The sequence below is a fragment of the Rhineura floridana genome, chromosome 2, assembly GCF_030035675.1.
Source record: "Rhineura floridana isolate rRhiFlo1 chromosome 2, rRhiFlo1.hap2, whole genome shotgun sequence".
Classification (NCBI taxonomy): domain Eukaryota; kingdom Metazoa; phylum Chordata; class Lepidosauria; order Squamata; family Rhineuridae; genus Rhineura; species Rhineura floridana.
Genome location: NC_084481.1, coordinates 82,019,403 through 82,040,633, shown reverse-complemented (window position 1 = coordinate 82,040,633; position 21,231 = coordinate 82,019,403). Strand labels below are relative to the sequence as shown.

General features: G+C 41.6%; 1 protein-coding gene across 14 annotated transcripts in view; it reads right to left on the bottom strand.

The window, feature by feature from the left end:
- The window catches only part of SEMA5B (semaphorin 5B), a 585,589-nt gene that overhangs the window by 88,104 nt on the left and 476,254 nt on the right, over nt 1–21,231 (bottom strand). For all 14 annotated transcript variants that reach the window (XM_061609103.1, XM_061609095.1, XM_061609094.1 and 11 more), the window contains one exon: nt 19,614–19,821. In XM_061609103.1, coding sequence (XP_061465087.1) covers nt 19,614–19,821 — 208 coding nt within the window. The remainder of the gene's footprint in view (nt 1–19,613; nt 19,822–21,231) is intronic.

Below are 21,231 nucleotides of genomic sequence, written 5' to 3'. Positions count from 1 at the left end.
TAACATCTCCGAAATTAAACAAAACTTTCCAGGCTACTGGAAAGCTGACAACAGCAGCAAAATAAGACTCATGGCTTTTGTAGGCCATTTTCTTGCATTTTTCCATCCACACCAGTGATTCTTACTTGCCTTTAACTGGTTAATCCCTCGTTCTTACAGTTCTAGTATCTTCTGTATCTTTGTAATTGATGGCAGCTTCTTAGATTATGGCCTCAAACAATACACACAGCAAATTATTCCATTTCTTATTCCCTGACACACCTTTCCATCATTTCCTAGTGACAACGAGTTCTTTATGGAGTAATTTATTTTTTAAAAGGAACAAAATAAAATAAACACTACTTTTGCTTGAATATGAAGATGAATGCTACCCTGAGAAAATTCTGATTAAATCTGGATTTACGTCTACATCAGTAAAGAGAGAGTTATTAAAAATATATGAATAAGCAGTGCTTCATAAACTTTGTAAAAAACCCACAAAAACTCCTGTTGCCTCGCCAACAAAAAACAACCTCTAATAAAAACAGAAATATAGTGGGCCTCTGACAACCAGCAACAAGGGCAGTCATCCAAATGGAAACTCAGTGACCATAAAAACACTAATGAAAGAGATAGAACATTTTTCTTGAGTAGGGCATATGTCAATTTGGTGTTGCAGCATAATCCCATTCCTAACCATGACAGGCTTAAACCTTAATATAACATTCCACAAGTGGAAGCATCCTAGAACGTGGAGCAGAGACCAGGGGTATTAACCACAGGGGTGGAAAGAGACACTAGGGGTATTAACCACAGGGGTGGAAAGAGAGGTGAGATCTCCACAATCTTGACTATCCAAGAGAAGGAGGTTTTCCTATTCAAATATAGAGTTGCCACCACTATAACTATCTGATGCTGATTTAGTCTGGCCCTGGAAGGAAAAATGGAAGTGAAATAATTACAGTTTCTCTCAGGACAGTTCAGACTGTTGTGTCTGGTGTCCAGTGGAGTCAATGCATTTAATTTATACCCCATCTTTTCACGGTACAGTCTACAAGGGTGTGATGATAAAGACTGACAGTCTAATTCGGAATAACTGTTAACTGGTGTGGGAACTGTAGAGGGGAATAGAGTCCCTTCTGCCAACATATACGGTTGTAAATTAAAAGTTGCTGATTCAGACAGCTGCCAAGGAAAACATTGCCCCAAAGTACTAACCTTTTGGACAGGTACCTTCAAAAGGGAGTGCATATGTATCTTTTCTTCCTGCAAATTGTTTTAATGTTTGTTTAAAAATATAAATCACATTGGCAGTTTAAAATGGTTTGCAAAAACAGAAGTAACTTGCAGATACTATCTCTTTCTATGAAGCCACAGCAATCATATGTTACAAGTAGTACAGCTAAAGGTCCAATGGAATCAATTGCTTGTTGTTACATGAATGCTAATGGAAAAAAGCAACTAAACAATTCCAGCAAGCAGAACCAAATGGTTTTTAGGGATGGCTCTGCCTAAACAATGGATTGTAATCAGGGTCGGTCCCAAAGGGTGGCCAGGTTGGGCCCTGACTGAGGGCCCCTGGAGCCACAGAGGCCCGAGGGGCCTGTCAATAGAGTGAGGGAGGAGGAGTGCTCCTTTTCTGAGATCCGCCACCGAGTAGCTACTGCAGATCACAGGGAGGGAGCTTCTTCCACCTGCCCGTTCACTGGCTCCACTACCTGTCTCTCCTATCTTTTGAGGCTGAGCAGGCAGGACTGCCTTGCAGCAAAAGCAAGAATGCTGGGACAAGTATCTACCCACCCCCCTCTGATGGCTGAATGAGATTAGGGCATAGTGACAACAGTCTCTATCTGCTAATTTGTATACTGAGATATGTATGGAAATGTTGCTTCCATTTGCCTAGTTTGTATGAGGAGTAGCGAGTTCCGTTTCTACAATAATCGGATTTGCCATCGGGTTAATTATTATTTCTGATATTCTCTATCTTTACGGAGAGAATTTTGAAGTAACAACTATCCATGCCTGGTTTCCAGTTCATTCTTCTTCTTCCATTCAAATTCATTTTTTAAAATTTGCTTTGAAATCATAGATAGCGTGAGTTTTATCAACGTACTTTCTATGTGAGCTCTTCAAATTTATATTCTCTTTCACTGAGTCAATGAAGTGTTGATTGTAACTGACAGACAGAAAGCAGCAGGGGGGAATGAGGTATTGATTGTAACTGACAGACCAAAAGCAGAAGGGGGGGTGAGGTGTTGACTGAAAGCAGCAGGGCGAAACTTGATTATCTGCCTTAATCTGCTCTGCAATGCTCTTGAAAAGGAATGTAAACAGACAATCATTACAGAGTTCAGAATAAAGATCAACACCAGTGGAAACTTGTGAATAAATAGTGATTATAATATCAATAATTCTCTGCAAAGCAAAAAAAAATTGGAGATCAGAAAAATGAAGATATCAGAAGAAAAAGTAATTGGACTGTTAACAACCACTAGAGGGTCACACTTAAAAACAAAACACTTAAAAACAAAATCAGGAGACATGCCTAGCTTGTTTGAAAGATATGCCTAGTTTGTTAGTGTCCTGTATCTTGAATTATGCCTAGAATGCCTGATGCTGTATTCCTGTACTGACTGAAAGAAGGAAAATTATATTTTAGTCACAGACCACTGCATAAACGTCTGGAATAAAGTTTGTGTAAAACTCAGCCTTTGAGTCCTGAGTCTGCTTTACTAGTTGGGAGCAACTCCCAACTACATGGTGATGGGAGGTGTAGTCCAACAACAGCAGGAGAGAACCACTGCTATAAGAGACATCTGCTTAAAACATTCTTTATTTTTGCAAGATATAATTGAATTAATAACTAAGGTTTACACTTTTGTCCTGAATTTGTAAAAGACCATAGTCAAATTCACTCATGCAAATATTATGAGAGGTACAAACTTTAATGGTACATTTGGGGAAAAACAAGAATTATTTTCCCTCATTATACCGAAGCACACCTAGATTCGCGACTAAGGGTAGAATCAGCAAAGCTGTAGCTCCCTAATGAATATAGATATTTGATACATGTGCTTGCAAACACACATTTTTCATATTCATACTTTACATTTTTGGTATACACTTAAAATAGCTGACACACCTAAATATGCATTTTTAAAGAATCCCATAGAGCAGTGGTTCCCAACCTTTATGAGTACGGGACGCCCTTTTTAAACTCAAAAGATTTTGTGACCCCCACATGCTAATTGTTGTAATTTTAGTATCTGTTAATTGAAAAAAAATACATTATGAAGTGTTAAGTAATGTTATTTTTTATTCATCTCAACAACAAATACGATATTTATTATCTGCCGTTCACCAGAAAGTCCCAGGGCAGATTACAGAACATAAACAACTTATAATAAAATTTGAAGGATAGTCAACTTAGGTAACTATGGGCTTCACGCACCAACCTCATACACATACACATATGTACACACACACCCCCAAAACACACACACAGGAGCTCCCTAAACACACACATCCACACCCATACGCACAGGCATGCAGGTGCGCATGCATACACACACACTCACTTGCTCACTCACCCACCCACCAGAACAGGTCCCTCCCCAAATGAATCTGCTCAGATAATTACTTCTGAAACCCACATTGTGAAGAAGAGTGAAACCAGGCCACATTCACACCATGCATTTATTCTGCTATTATTCCACTTTAAATACTCATGGCTTCCCCCAAAAAATCCTGGGAAGTATTGTTTATCAAGGGTGCTGAGAGTTGTTGGGAGGCTCCTGTTCTCCTCAGAGAGCTACAATTCCCTGAGTGGTTTAACGTTCCAACGGTTAGAAACCAATCAGCATGAAAGGAAGCATGTTACAGTACCTACTGAAAAGAATCTTCTCAGCGGCTGACTCACCTCCTTTCACTCTGATTCACTCTAATCAGCAGGAAAAGGCAAGGAATAATAATAATAATAATAAATTTAATTTCTTCGTCGCCTATCTGGCCAATGGCCACTCTAGGCGACTTACAAAATTATTAAAATACAATTAATAAAATACAGTAATACAATAAAAACAATAGATCTACAACAACAATATTAAAACTGGGTAGGAGGCATTACAATTATATCGATTAACCCTCCCCAGATACCCCTGCTGAAAAAGCCAGGTCTTTAAGGCTTTCCGAAATACATTTAGGGAAGAGGCATGCCGGAGATCTTGTGGGAGGGAGTTCCAAAGAGTGGGGGCCGCCACTGAGAATGCCCTCTCTCTAGTTCCCGCCAATCTGGCTGTTTTTGTTGGCGGGATTGAGAGAAGGCCCTGTGTGGCCGATCTTGTCGGGCGGCATAATTGGTGGCGTTGAAGGCGCTCCGTGAGATAAACTGGGCCAAAACCGTATAGGGATTTAAAGGTCAATACCAACACCTTGAATTGGGCTCGGAAAACAACTGGAAGCCAGTGTAGGTCGAACAACACTGGTGTGATGTGATCTCGGCGGCGACTATTCGTAAGTAGTCAAGCCGCCGCATTTTGTATCAGTTGTAATTTCTGGACCGTTTTCAAGGGTAACCCCACGTAGAGCGCATTACAGTAGTCCAAACGAGAGGTGATCAGGGCGTGTACCACCAGTGGGAGCTGATGAACAGGAAGGTAGGGTTGCAGCCTTCGTATGAGGTGTAGTTGGTACCAGGCTGCCCGGCTCACTGCCGAAATCTGAGCCTCCATGGACAGCCTGGAATCAAGCACAACCCCAAGGCTGCGGACCTGGTCCTTTAGGGGTAAACTCACCCCATTGAACTTCAGGTCAATGTCACCCAACCTTCTCTTGTCCCCCCCAAGTAGTACCTCGGTTTTATCAGGGTTCAACTTCAGCTTGTTCCTTCCCATCCATCCACTCACGGATTCCAGGCAGTTGGACAAGGTCTCCACAGCCAACTCTGGTGAAGATTTAAACGAGAGATAGAGCTGAGTGTCATCCGCATATTGATGACACTGCAGCCCAAATCTCCTGATGATTGCTCCCAGCGGCTTCATATAGATGTTAAATAGCATGGGAGAGAGGATAGAGCCCTGTGGCACACCACAATTGAGAGGCCAAGGGTCTGATACCTCCCCCCCCAACGCTACCTGTTGGTACCTGTCGGAGAGAAAGGAATGGAACCACTGTAATACAGTGCCTCCAATTCCCAATCCCTCCAGGCGAAGCAGAAGGATACTGTGGTCGACAGGAAGCAAGTTAGAAGACTCTTTTCAGTGGCTAACATATTCCCCTTTCATGCTAATTGGCCAGTAGGACACTGGAGACCTAGGGGCCCTTTCGGGACCCTGCTTTCAAAAAAGTAAAGGGCAAAGACATCCCCACCACCACCATGGAGGACTACACTCTTGTCAGGGAGTAAGTACCACTGAACAGAATGGGCATTTGCTTCTGAGTGTACATGTATAAAATTGCACTGTTAGTCATCAGATGCAGGGCTATCCCCCGTATAAGATTCCAGGTATGAACCCCGGCACCTCTCTTTCTGGGGATATAAATGGGCTCCGTACTGGGTTTCAGCCAGCGCTGCATTGCCAAGATGTTGCCTTTGTGGGAAGCCACAGCTGGGATCTGGGGCATGGCTGACGCCGCCTGCCAGCTGGCCAGCATGGGGCGGTCCCCCTGGCAGAAGTTCTCGCAGCAGCGGCTGGAGCCCGGCAAGTGGCTGGGTCCAGCAGGCACCAAGGTGCAGCTGTACAATGTGCACCCGTCCGGCTCGCAGCAAGTGGTGCCTAGCAGGCAGGAGCCAGCACTCTTCTGCTGCGGGCGAGATGCGCTTCTGGTGGCTTGTGTCTCGGACGCCTGCAAGGTGGAAGTCTTCGCCGTGGGCCGCCCGGAGCTCTGCAAGCCACTGGGCTCTTTTAATACTCTGGGATGGGTGGTGCATATGGCGTACAGCGAAGTGGGTAAGTGCAAGCTAGCCAAGGTCCCAGAAGAGAGGATTTTATTTGTTTCATTTGTATTCCCCGCACTTTTTTCCTACACAGCTGCTCAAGGCTGCATGCAGGTCTCTCCTCCCTTCCCTCCCTCCCCCCCCCCAGCACGTCAGTTTGTCCTCACGGTGATCCTGTGAGGTAGGATTTCCCAGTGAGCTTCATGGCTGAGCAGGGACTTGAACCAAGAGTTTTTATGGATCACCGGTTTCTTTCTCTAAGTGAGCTTGAATATGAATCCACCCACCCGACCCCCAGGGAGAAATCTGTCTCATGTACTGAAATCCTGAACATGCGTGCTGAAAAGTAAACCCTCTAATGTAGAAATGGAGAATCTGTAGCCCTCTAGATGTTTCTGGACTGCAACTCTCATCATGCCTGTCCATTGGCCACACTCGTTGGGACTGATGGGAGTAGGAGTCCAACAACCTCTGGCTAGTAGGCAGGCAGGCAGGCTCTGTCCTCCCCGCCTATGTACTTGCGGCGGCAGCAGCCTTGGCATTTCCTCTGTAGTCTGCACTCTTGTTTGCTGTCTCCTTTATATTGGTTTGCAGCCCCCTTGGGGGCCGTGGGCCCCAGGTTGGGAATCACTGCCATAGAGGCTACCTCAACCAAGTACTGGTTGATCTACCTTCTCTTGCCTCAGAAAACTGGGGCAGAAACTTGGCAAATGGGAAAATGTAGATGTTTCTGGTTTACTTGTGATGCCATGAAAGACTTGCCAGAATGGGGAACTGGTTCATTTCTAGGACCTGAATTCCTCTGAGGAAAATCACAACACCTCTACCTTGTGACTGGACAGAGGGCCTTTTAATGTAACTATCTTCCTAGACTTGTTCATCTGGCACCTAAAAGATAACAAAGATGGTGCCAGGTGAAGACCATCCAGCTTGCATGCCTTCAATTCTTTTAATGATCTTAACTTTCACGTTGGTTTTGACACAATATTTTTAGTGTTTTTAACTGACGTTCCTGATGAAAGCAACATTGAGATAATTCACAGTGAAAGGTGGAATACAAATCCCATAACCAAGTATATAAATAACAGACTAAGGGCCAAACTAAGGGTGTGGCTAATGGAAACCTTTGTGGTAGGCGACTAGTGTGTTCACAGCTTAGGTGTTACACAGGAGACACATGGACAGTACCCCAACTTTTAAAAAACAATTAAATAATAGGAGCTGCAGGCAGCTTCCAGCATGTCCAGAGAAATGCTATAAGGAATGGGAGGATGTTCAAAATCAGACCTCTAGCTGAGAAATAAGACACAGCACTTACATTTTTCTCATAGATGAAAAAACAACTATACATTTAAAGCAGTATTATACTATTGTTTAGTCATGGCTTATCCCAAAGAATCCTGGAAACTGTACTTTGCTAAGGGTGCTGAGAGTTGTTGGGAGATCCCCCATTCCCTTCACAGAGCTACAATTCCTAAAGTGGTATAACAATAATTCCCACTTCCTAGGAATTTCTGGGAATTATAGTTCTGTGAAGGGAATGGGGTTAACTAACAACTCTTGGCACCCTTAATAAGTTACAGATCCCAGGATTCTTTGAGGGACGGCATGACTGTTTATAGTGGTATAATGCTACTTTAAATGTATAGTGCAGACGGGGCCTCTGATGTGGTACTGGATCCTGATCGCTGGGATTGCCAAAAATATAATTCTTGCTGCGTGATATTTTAGCTCATCAATAGATATACCTTGGCTAAAGTATTTATTTTAGGGCCCGGAAAGTTTCAAGCCAGAGTGGTCACAATAACAAGGCATAATAAGCTCCAATACTTTTGTGTTCCTCTAAGCAGGACGATAATGTCCACTGGAAGAGAGACAAAAGTTCTACTTTGTACAAGACAGATAAGAAGGGAAACAGGCCTGTTCTCAGACTTACAGGCTCTTGACCTGGGAGTACACTAGTTTTTTAGTTGTACAGCCTGAAAGATCCACTGGGTTACATTGCAAGTTGTATCACCCCACAGTTTCCTTACTTCACCATGTCAGAACCCAATTTGATTATCTGCCACACTGTTGACTAGTTGTGAGCTACATATGCTAACCGGGGGCCTGAAAGCCAGAAAAAGTAAAACAAATACTAAGAGTGCATTGTGAATGTACATAGGAAGCAGAAAGTGAATGAACATAGGAAGCAGCTCTCCAGGGTTTCAGACAGCTGTTTTCTCTGTCCTACCTGGAGATGTCAGGGATTGAACTGGGGACCGTCTGCATGCAAAGCAAGTGATCTACCACCAAGCTATGGCCCTTCTCTCTAAAGGATTTTCCACTGAAATGTATGACTACATCAGGCTAGCTGTTCTTACTGCAGCATCTACAGGCATCTTAGCCTGCATTTCAAGAATATTGCTTATTCGGTGTCAATCAATACCAGACATGATGCTGTGGCAGTGTATTTTAACTTCAGGTGATTGCAGCTGGATTGAGGCCAGAAAGGGAGAGATAAAGAGATCACCAGACAAAGCTATTCTGAGCTATTTATATTGCACATGTAGCAAGCTTTAAAACAAATAAAACACTAGCCTAATGACCTCCAAACTCACTGGCCTTTAGGTGACAGACAAGACAGAAAAGAGAAAACAGGCACCCCTGAAATTGCTCTTTTTGCTAGTTCTGTCTCAAGAAGTATACCACTAAGGCTGGCCCAAGACATTTTGCTGCCTGAGCCAAAGAACAAGATGGCACTCCCCAACCCTCCCATTCCATGTGCAGAGGTTGGAATGGCAAATGAATCTTACTTCATCACTGGCAATGGGAAAAGTACTCTACCGCACACCTGAGGCCAGCAAGGCAGCTTAGGGAACTCAAGGCAAGCTGCATGGCAGACATAACTCTGTCCTCTGAGAGAGGGAAATGGTTGGAGGAGGCTGCTGGGGAGAAATGTTGGAGGGCACCCACCCTTAGCATCGGCTGCCTGGGGAAGTAGCCTCATCAGGTCTGAGACTCATTTTCTCTTTTTCTGTCACTTGATAACAAACTTGCTAGTATTTGCCTTATCTCTTAGCAGCAGGTCTGCGGGAGAGCTTCTCCTTCAAGTTCTATGGATATCAGAAGTTACTGCTCCACAATAACCCAGAGCAGGGCTTTTAGCAGGGCTGCCTCTGTTCTGTAGATCAGCATTCCTATCGAGATACAAGGGGCATCCACTATCTGCACTTTCCGGAAACGACTAAAGACACTTTTGCTCTGACAAGCTTACCTAGCTGGATGAATAGGTCTCTACTACTACGCGTGTCTACTCTGTATTGATTTTAAATTCATTTGCTGCTGTTTTCTGTGTGTGTTTAATGTTTTTATTGTATGTTGCATATCACCATGAGATGTGTGTAGAAGACAATAAATAATAAAATTTTAAGAGATTTGCTGATGTTGGTTCCGAAGACAGAACTATTAGTGATTTTTTAAAATAATATTTTTACTGACTTTTGAATACAATGCAATACAAGCGTAAGGATTTAATACAAGTAACAAAATACTAAGAGAGAAACAAAAGAATAGATAATACACATTTATCCTCATGTAATATTCAGGATTGGTAAATACAAGTGGAAATGACTGTCATCCTATTTTGTTTTTCAAGGACCACCACAGCTGACCATGTGAAGCCAAAGGAGCACAGCCACCATCACTCTGACTCACATGTGCAAAAAAACAATACCGTGTGTTGTAAGATGTATTGGCTTCCATTCCCGGGCTTATAGCTCTTAAGTTTCTCCATAAGTTTTAATGTACACGCTTCTTGATACAATCTTTGAAAGTGTTTTCCGGGTTGAGGATATCACCACACAGGCAGCAATGAGAAAGAAACTTGTTAATTCTTTATGTACTACAGAGTTAAGGGATATCACCAAATATAAGCAATAAGGCCATTAAAGGACTGAAAAACTCATCAGGAGTCAAGACCAAGAGGCTAGGCTCCTAGCAGGGGAACTCAAGGCGGAATGGTCAAAGCTGAGACACCAGACTAAGATGCATCCAAACTCAGAGGAAGGCAATGGTAAACCACTTCTGAATATCTCTTACCACGAAAACCCTATGAACCTTACCATGAAAACCCTATGAACCCTGACCTGATGAGTCCCCCAGGTCAGAAGGCATTCACCAAGCTACTGGGGAAGAACAGAGGACAAGTATGAGTAGAACTGTGACTAATGATGCAGCTGGGTCAAAGCCAAAAGGAAGCCCAGAGGCTGATGCGCACAGATTGAAAAGGAGAGTCCAGAGTTGGAATGGAATGGAATGTATCAACATTATAATACTTGGCGTGAGTGAACTAAAATGGACGGGAATTGGACATTTTCAATCAGGCAACTACAAAATATTTTATGAGAAATGAGAAGAAATGGGGTTGCTTTAATAGTGAGAAGTGATGTAGCAAAAGCAATTAGGAGCTACAACGCAAGGTCTGAGCGAGTGATATCAATGACATTAAACGGGAAACCTATTAACATAACCATCATCCCAAAATATGCTCCAATGGCAAATGAAGAAGAGGAGGAATTTGAGAGATTTTACGCAGAAGTACAGGAGGAAATTGATCGCGCACCAAAACAAGATGTGCTGATAATCATGGGGGACTGGAATGCAAAAGTAGGGAACAGAGAAGAACTAGGAATTGTTTGGAAATGGGGCTTAAGAGACAGAAATGAAGCAGGAAAAAGACTTCTTGAATTCTGTGAAGCCAATAATTGGTTTCTTGCAAACACATTTTTTGAGCAACTGAAAAGACGACTGTACACATGGTCAATACAGGAATCAAATTGATTATATAATTGGTAGCAGAAGATAACCTCCATACTTTCTGTGAAAACAAGACCAGGAGCAAACTGAAAATCACAGTAAAGCTAAAGAAGAACAACAAAGCAATCATAATGCCAAAATACAATTTAAATAACATCCCAGAAGAATATAAAGATCAAATAAGGAACAGGTTTGAGGCTTTAAACTTAGTTGACAGAGAACCAGAAGAACTATGGAGTGAAGTCAGAGACATTATCAGGAAAGAATGTAAAAAGACACCTCTCGTTAAAAAGAAAGAAAGACCTCAATGGATGACTGAAGAAACTCTTAAAATGGTTAAAGGGAGAAGGAAAGCAAAAGCAAGAGGAGATAGAAACATGGTCAGAACCCTAAATGCAACAATACAGCTACTAGTGCATAGGGACAAAGAGAACTATTACAATGGAGAGCTTTGGCTATGGGGCGGTATACAAATGCAATAAACAAATAAATACATAAATAGATAGTTATTGTACAGAAATAGAAAAGGACAACAAAAAGGGAAGAACACGAGCCCTATTCCAAAAGAGTAGAGAAATTAAAGGGAAATTTAAACCAAGAGTAGCGATGTTGAACAATCAACAGGGGAACACACTGACTGATCGAGATGAAATAAAAGGAAGATGGAAGCAATACACTGAAGAACTCTACAAAAGGGATGCCAGTATGTCAGATTCATTCATGGAAGAACCATATGATGAAGAACCAGAAATTTTAGAATGTGAGGTGAAAGCTGCTCTTAAAATACATGGAAGAAACAAATCACCAGGAACAGATGGCATACCAATAGATTTGCTCCAAGCTACTGAGACTGAATCTGTCCAAATTTTGACAAAAAATTGCCAGTAAATATGGAAAACTAAACAACGGCCCACAGACTGGAAGCGTTCAATATACATCCCAATTCCAAAGAAAGGGGATCCCAGGGAATGCAGTAATTATCGAACTGTTGCCTTAATATCCCATGCAAGTAAAGTAATGCTCAAGATTCTATAACAAAGACTTTTACCATATATGGAGAGAGAAATGCCAGATGTCCAAGCTGAATTTAGAAAGGGAAGAGGCACCACAGGTCATATAGCAAACATATGCTGGATAATGGAACGGAGCAAGGAATTTCAGAAGAAAATCACCCTGTGCTTTATAGTTTACAGCAAAGCCTTTGAGTGTGTCGATCATGAAAAACTATGGAATGCTTTAAAATAAATGGGGTGCCACAGCATCTGATTGTCCTGTACATTCCTATACTCTGGACAAGAGGCTACTGTAAGGACAGAATATTGAGAAACCGATTGGTTTTCAATCCAAAAGGGTGTGAGAGAGGGGTGTATTTTATCACCCTATTTGTTTAATCTGTACGCAGAATATATCGTATAGAAAGCGGGATTGGACCAAGATGAAGTGGTGTGAAAATTGGAGGGAGAAATATCAAATTTAAGATATGCAGATGATACCATACTACTAGCAGAAACCAGTAGATTTGAAACGAATGTTGATGAAAGTTAAAGAGGAAAGCACAAAAGCAGGACTACAGCTGAATGTCAAAAAGACTAAAGTAATGACAACAGAAGATTTATGCAACTTTAAAGTTGACAATAAGGACATTGAACTTGTCAAGAATTATCAATACCTCGGCACAGTCATTAACCAAAATGGAGACCATAGTTAAGAAATCAGAAGAAGGCTAGGACTGGGTAGGGCAGCTGTGAGAGAACTGGAAAAGGTCCTCAAATGTAAAGATGTATCACTGAACACTAAAGTCAGGATCATTCAGACCATGGTATTCCCAATCTCTATGTATGGATGTGAAAGTTGGACAGTGAAAAAAGTGGGTAAGAGAAAAATCAATTCATTTGAAATGTGGTGTTGGAGGAGAGCTTTGCACTTACTATGGACTGTGAAAAAGACAAACAATTGGGTGTTAGAACAAATTAAACCAGAACTGTCACTAGAGCTAAAATGATGAAACTGAGGTTATCATACTTTGGACACATCATGAGAAGACATGATTCACTAGAAAATACAATAATGCTGGGGAAAACAGAAGGAAGTAGAAAAAGAGGAAGGCCAAACAAGAGATGGATTGATTCCATAAAGGAAGCCACAGACCTGAATTTACAAGATCTGAACAGGGTGGTTCATGACAGATGCTCTTGGAGGTCACTGATTCATAGGGTCGCCATAAGTTGTAATCGACTTGTATATAATCAGACTGACGTCTGTGCAAATTGGGTACACACATTGTCATGTCTTCATTGAAGGGTTTCATACAAGCATGCACATCTCCACAAGCATATCACTGACGATTTGTTCTAGATACCAAATCTGTTGGGTAATAGTCCACTGATCCAGAGCAGTACTACAATAGTACTACAAAAAGAGATCTGTACTGTGTAGTTTTCTACTTCACTAGCTTTCTTTACTTCCTATACACTGAACTAAAAGCCCAGAAAAACCTACATCTTAGAAGAAACAATCTGCAATCATAAAATTTCCACCTGATTATCTATGTGTAGAAAACAGGATGCCTCATGATCAGATATGACTGCTGGCTTTCTTTATATACAGGCTGGCTCACCCTGAGCTTTCCCCACATGGTCATGAACCCATGTACGATAGGATTTAGAAGTGTAAATTGACCCCCAAATGGGGGATGTTGACAATATTTAGAGTTGGCAATAGGAATCCTAAACAAGCAGATTATGTTTGCTAATAATCTGAGCTACAGACACTGAGGACACTCAGATTTTCCTCTGAAAATGTAACTTCAGGAGACCATGAAGGCTGTTTTCTGCTATAGATTTTCCAATGTAAATGTATTTACTATTTATTAATTACTGGCAATAAAATTACAATAAAATCACAGTAGGAAATGTCCTATAGTCAAGCTGAGCCACACATTTGGGCAAATCATGCTCTGAAAACAAATCCAGCTGAGACGGATCAGCAAACACATATACACACTGCAGTATTTAAACACCAGAAATATCCTGGATCAGTAAGTCACATAAGACAAGGCACAAACCTCGGAAGGTTCCACAGAGGCCACAGGATAAAACAAAGCAAGGAGAACACGGCGGAAGTGCTGCTTGCTCACCCTGCTCTTGTTCTTGCTATGCCTCTGAGAACTTCCAATGTCTCCTGGGGCCCAACATCTGCCCAGAATGTTTCATCAATGCTCAGATCAATGTTTCTTCAATGTCTGATATGCCTCCTCTCTTGTGGAACCAGACCGGATTCAAAAAATCCTGAATGATGGTGACCTTCCAATCAGCCCCTAGGGTGTAGCAAACTCATTCACTGCTACCCTGACAAAGTGGGAAGGGAGCCAAAGAACACACACACACCCGTGGTATTCCTGCCTTGAGGGCACAAAGTCTCCTGCAGTATAATAGCTTCCCCTTAGACCCACACTATTGAAGAAACACTTTTTTCAAAAGTGCTGAAGATGGTGTTTCTGCAAAAAGTCAGTTTTAAACACACAAACAGAGAGATGACAAAAAGAAGGAAGGAAAGGAGGGGGAGAGTACCCTGCCTTTCTCCTGCAGCTAGTTTATTGGCATGTATTAAACGTAGACTCAACAACAATAGGCTATAAATCACTGGCCAAGAGAAGTGCCAAGCAGAAAGCAATGGATGAAATTAAAACATCTTTCTTGATACAACCCAATGCTGATACCAACACAAAGTTAGTTGGGAAACTTGTCGCCTTTATACCTAGGAAGCAGGGGCAGCAGGAGAAGGAAATAATTAAAAAAACAGAATTTGAATAAAATATCCTTACAATGCAGTACATTGCAGTACATCTACAAAACAGTGCAGTGCTTTCTTTGTTTTCTTAAAGATTTTGTACAACTTGCAATTTTTACTTGGGTTTCAACATTCCTGTTATGCATCCCTGTTATGAAAGATCATATGATGAAGTCGTGAATTTTGAATAGTGAATAGTGTTCTATTACTTTCCTGATCACATTGATTGGATCAAACTGAATATAAGGATATTTTATAGCATGGCTAATCAGCAAGATCATAAAAGCTCTGCTAGTTCAAACCAAAGGCTCATCTAGTCCAGCATCCTCTTCTCACAGTGGCCAACCAGGACACCTATGGGAAGTATGCAAGCAGGACCTGAGAGCAACAGCACTCTCCTTTTTGTGATTCCCGCAACTATGCTCAGAGGTATACAGCCTCTGACAATGGAAATAGAACACAGCATCAAGGCACTTACTCTTCATGAATTTGTCTAATTGTCTTTCAAAGCCATCCAAGGTGATGGCAATCACTCCATCTTGTGGGAGCGAATCCCATAATTTACTTCTGTCCTGTGTCTGTCATGAATCTTCCAACATTGTTTCTATGGATGGGTCCTGGGTTCTAGTACTATGAGACAGGGAGAAATATTTCTCTGTGTCCACTTTCTCCATATTGTGCATAATCTTATATACCTCTATCATACCCACTCCTCTTACTCACATTTGTGAGATGCACGTAATTTTTTCTAAATTAAAAATTTGCAAATGCTGCAACCTCATATGAGAGTTGTTCCGGCCCCTTGAACATTTTGGTTGCCCTTTTGTGAATCTTGACAATATCCTTTTCATTTATTTATTTATTACATTTATATACTGCCCCATAGCCAAAGCTCTCTGGGCAGTTTACAGCAGAACCTTGAGGTATGGTGACCAGAACTGTGCACAGTATTTCAAGTGTGATCTATAACAGCAATTTCTTTATTTACACTTTTTATAGAGTACATCAACATGGCTTACAACGCACAAAGGCATAATACATGGAAAAACAACAATAAAAGCATCAATAATACTGTATTGGTTGGAGGGGGGAATTCATGTTAAAAGGTTTGTCTAAAAAGTTTGGTTTTTAAAAGACACCCTGAAAGAAAGGAGGGGTGGTTCCTGTCAAACCTCTATTAATAGAGAATTCCACAGGGCTGGGCTTGCCCACTGAAAGCTCGGTTTCTGGTGGAGGCTAGTGGAAACTCAGGGGCAGGAAGACCCACCCAAAGTGCCCTATCAGAAGATTTCAGTGATCAAGGTGGAATAAAGGGAGTCAGGCATCCTTAAAGTACTTTGGACACAAGTTGTTTAGGACTTTGTGAATTCACAAGTACCTTGGACCTGACCCAGTAGCAAATTGGCAACCAGTGCAGCATTCTGCACTAGTTACAGCTTCCAGACCAGATACGAGGGCAGCCCCACACAAAGAGTGTTACAGTAATTGAGTTTTGAGGTTACCAATGCATGGACCACTGGGGACAGGCTGTCACGGTCTAACAAAGGTCACAGTTGGCATATCAGCCGAAACTGGCACAAAGAACTCCTGGCCACAGAGCTCACTCAGTTGAGCCTCTAGTAATAGAGATGGATCAAGCAATATCTCCAAACTGCAAACCTGCTCCTTCAAAAGGAGTGCAACCCCATCCAGGACAGGGAATTGATCTATCTCCCAGACACAGGAACCACCCACCCACAAGGCCTCCATCTTTCCAGGATTCAAGCTCAGTTTATTGACCCTCATCCAGTCTGTCATTATGATGTTGCCAATAGAAATTGTATGGCTCTTCCCCAATTGTCCCAGGTCCCGGGCTATGGTCTGAAGGCACATAAGGCCAGCTCCCTTCTGAAGCTAAGCAGTGTCAGGTCTGGATAGGAGACCGCCTGGGAACCATATGTAAGCCGCCTTGGGTTTCTATCATAAAAAGAAAGGCGGGGTAGCAGTGGTGTCACTGTAATGAAACACGCAGTCACAATACAGCATGATAAGTATGACAACTGAGGAAGACCCGAACAACTCAGTTCGATGTACAGTTGAAAAGTCTGTAAATTTCCCTAGTGGACAGAATCCCAGATGGGATATTGTGCAATAGATTGGAATCTAAGGCCCATCTAGCATCCACAAACATCCCATACAGCAGCTTTCTCCAATACGGCATACTCCATATGTTTTGAATTATAACTCCCATTAGCCCCAGCATGTATGGCCAGTAGTCAGGAAGGATGGTAGTTGTGGTCCAACAATATCTGGAGGGCATCAGGTTGGAGACGGCTGCCATACTGGGCATGGCCAACCATGGCTCTCCCCATCTGAGTTGATGGGTGACAGCACATTTGTCCTGCATAGGGACCAAGAATAATGTAGCTGCATCAGCACAGGAAAAAACCCACACAACTAAGACAAAAAGAATTACAAGCATTGAACCTTTAAAGTGCCATATATTGTGTTTGCACAATGAAGCAGATGGGATTTTCACTCACTCAGAAGTTATCCTTGATGTCTTCCTAGACCTTTGTACGGAAAGAATTACTTAGGCATTTATTTATTCCCATTCCTGCCTTGATGGCCTCTCCTACAAGGCTAGGGTTTGATGTATGGCAAAATGTGGGCAGGCTGCAGCAGGAATCCATTTCTCATTTGATTTACATGAATTAGTTCATGAATTCTGAGAACAAGAAACCCAGCCCTAAAGCTTTAACTGATTCCGCTCTATTCAAAGTAATTATGAAGCTTATCTGTGGAGGACATAATGATACTTAAGAAGGGGGAAGAACAAGAAGGAAATTAGAGTTTTAGATTTAGAAAAGACAAAATATCAGAACAGCTTAACTGATAATAGCCCTTTTTCAAAAATCAAGTAGGCATGACATTTATCAATTTAAGTTTCTGAGAGTTGGGAGCACAAAGGTTTAGGTGAGTGACCACGCAAACCTAAAAACTACAGAGTCTCCTAACATGGGAAAAGGAGTTTAAGACATCTATTTCAGACATAGATCTCTATTAATTCAGAGAGAGAGAAAATTCAAAAACTTCATCAAGGAGAATTCATTAGAGTAGAAGCAACTCTACAAGAACGGACTCTAGTACCAGACTGAAGATGGTCACTAAGGAATACTTATGCATATATCTCAGTAGGTCCATGGAACATTTCAAATTGTTTGAAATATTAAGGTTGTCATGTGCCCAATGCATTTGAACCTGGGCTCAATTATTTCCTGGCACCAGAGTTAAGAAATATTGCTTCGTTTTATATTTTAACATAATAATAGGAGACTTACAGATTGTCTTCCCATTACACCCTCAAAAAATGGGGGGCTTTTGAGCTGTAGCTGGTGGAACCAGGGTACATGAAGTTCAAAGTGCTTACCTACATCTAAGAGATGAAAAAAGTTATCAGCTCCACAAGCTGACAATCGCAAGATTTAACTGCCCAGACATGCTGTAAAAGCAGCTAATGCTTACTGCCCAACATTCACTTTAACGTGCTGGAAAAACGTGTAACACTCATCTCAAGAAGCCTAGTGAAAATTCAAAGCCTGTCAACGTTTTTGCAAGTGCTCTAAGGCAAGGTCATCAAAGACACACAACCCTTTTGTCCTCGGGACTCCTGGATGGCAGAACTGCACTCAGAATAAAAATTGGAAACAAAAAATTATTTTCTTCCTGTCCATCTTAGAGACATGGCACTATAAATGTGACACTTTTCCAGGTGTCACCTCTGCCTGAAATGAGTGATTGCGTTCAAAAAGCAGTTTTTAAAAAACCCTGGATACCTCAGCTGGCATGGCTGTTTTGACCTGATGAACTCTGAACTAGAGAGATGCTGGCTGGCAGGTGCCTGGGGTGACAGTCACACAGACCTGAGCACACTTACTGTGATGTCATATTTATGTGCTGCCTATATCTGCCCATAAGAGAACAGCACTGATAAAGGGTGTATCTGTCTAGAGGACAGATAGGTAATTGCAGTACAGTAGTGGGCAGCTGTAAGATCTAAATGAAATTGCAGACCACAACCATTTTTAAAGAAAACCATCTAAGAACTATTCCACATGAACACAACTAATGTTTTTATTATTTCTGCTCAAAGGTTTTTTTACACATTCACACAAAAATTTGATGTGCATATGCAATATAAGCATGTTCACCACTGGGTCTATCACATCACATGGGTATGCATGTGTTTACCCCTGTGTGGTACTGTGCACTTAACAAGAAGAAACATCATGGCAGGACACAAACATGGAGGAAACAGGGCGAAGTTCCAGTCACTGAATACAAGCAACAACCACTTGCATTCCATTGAATATTTCAACCATCTACTTCTAAATGGATCTAACAAATAGCAAGTCTAGGAGGACAACTTAAAAATGATTAAAACAAGAGATATAGGCCAGCACTTCAAAGTATTTGCTCAAACTGGGTTTGCCACAAGTACAAAAAATTCCATTGTTTTTTGCTTTGGATTGCTGTATCTGTGGTAGGTTCTTGTTCAATCTGTGTGCATAGGGTGCCTCGTTATATACATATTTTCCCTCACACACATTGGACACTACTTTTATTTCTTCTCCCTTGCATTTTAAGATGCATTTTATTAAACATGGGTACCAACACCTAGTTCTACTTCCAGGATCCAGTGGTGGAGTGCTTATGTGTAGATCTTTGAAGAATTGAGGTCACTGAGTAATGCCGGTCAAACAGTATTTCACAGTTGCGGAGTGAATTGCTAACGGTTCAACCAATAGGCCCCATTTATTCCATTGAGGCAATGGGTCAGTTCACACCCAAACCAAGCCATGGTTTGGCATACCTGAATAAACCCTGCCCTTGTGCACATAATTTTTTGTTAAAGATGATTAATTTCCAATGAAGGCTAATGACCATGCAGCAAAAAATGTTTTCTTCAAATCCCTCCTCTTGCTTCTATTGGCTACCTATGTATATCAGAATCTTCTGTCCGTCTCTGAATGATAAGAAAAGTATTCTAAAATAAATCAGACTGCAATATGTTTCCCCAGTGCTTTTTAAAAAAAGCTGGTATGAAATATATCAGAACCATAAAATTTCTTACCCTTCTGTTCTGTACATTGAACATCTCTCCAGAGGAATTTTTAGCACTCCATTATTCAAACCCACAAACAGTGATCTGTCACTGTGAAGTATTTGAAGGCTCTGGATTGGCTCCTTTTGGCTGGTGGGAAGAATCTGCATTTCCTCTAAATAACAACTCCTCAGGCTCTTATTAGCTGTAGAAAGTGCCTTCAAAATGGTGCCATGCTCTAGCAGAAAAAGAAGAAACAGGAGGCAAGTAAATCTCCAAGATGTTGATTCAGTTTATCATCCAGCAAACAGAGTGAAGATTAACTACATCCTATTTACATGGCTGCTTCAGACACCATTTTTTTCTCCTCTGCAATTTCACTTTTTCTTATGTACTTATAAAAATATATGCAAAAAACCAAATCCATTGCTTATGCATTCAGATGTCCAGATTAATGTCCAGGTTAGATTCTGAACGAACAGTGCATAAGGATAAAACATAATGATCGAATCTGCTAACATGCTGTTGTTGTGTTCTGATTTCCTGCCGTTATTTTAGTTATGTTTGGAAAAAATGGTTAATTTATGCTTTTCTCTTTGCTGTTAACTGCCCCAAGCTCTTCTGAGGGAAGATGGGATATTAATATTTTAAATTAAAAATAATAAATAAAAGGAACATAGGAAGCTGCTTTATACTGAGTCAGACCATTGGTCTACCTAGCTGAGCACTGTCTACGCTAACAAGCAGCACCTACCCAGGGTTTCCTGCAAGGTGTCCTTCCCAGCCCTACCTGGAGAAACTGGAGATTGAACCTGGGACCTTCTGCATGGAAGGCAGACGCTCTTCCACTGAGCTACAGCCCTTCCCCAAATAAAGACGAAAATGTGTCTTTATTAAGGAGGACATGGCATAAAGGCACATCTGTACATTAAAGCAATTTCAACCAACTGGCATGCCCTGGGAACTGTAGCTATTTAAAGTACATAAGGACCTCTACCTAATTACTCTCAGCTGCACCTATAAATTTTCAGGGCTCTTTAAGTTGGTTTAAATGTGTAGCATCCTGTGGAATAATTCACACAAAGATACAGTTGTATGATCTTAAGCATGCTAACAGCTTGAAGTTTAATCACGCTGATGTAGGCAAAATATCAATCTGTAGCCACAAATTCAAAGGAACGTTCTGCACAGCTTCCATCTGAAAATCTGTACAGATGAAACACAACTGCATCTTTGCATGTCCAGGTAGTCAGCTACATATTGTGACTGGTGAAATGCCCCCATGTAGGTTTAAGTAACATCAGACGTATAGCTGTGGCATTTCTGCGGTCCTCCATAGGGAGCTATGATTAAACAGAGTTCAGCATTGTATATCAAATACACCTTCTAATGACATGCTGGAATCATGTGACTGTAATCTATGCACACTGACTTGGAAATAAGCCTTAGTGAATTTAGTGGGATTTCCAAGTAAACATGTATAAATTTTGACCAAGAAAGTCCTAAACATCTTGGGCCCTACCCTACATACTTGAGAGTGTACCTCTTCCCTCATGCTCTGTGCTCCTTTGACCAGCGTTTCCCAGTCGAGTTCCTTCAGATGTCAATCCCAGCCAGCATGGCCAATGATCAGGGAGGATGTGAATAG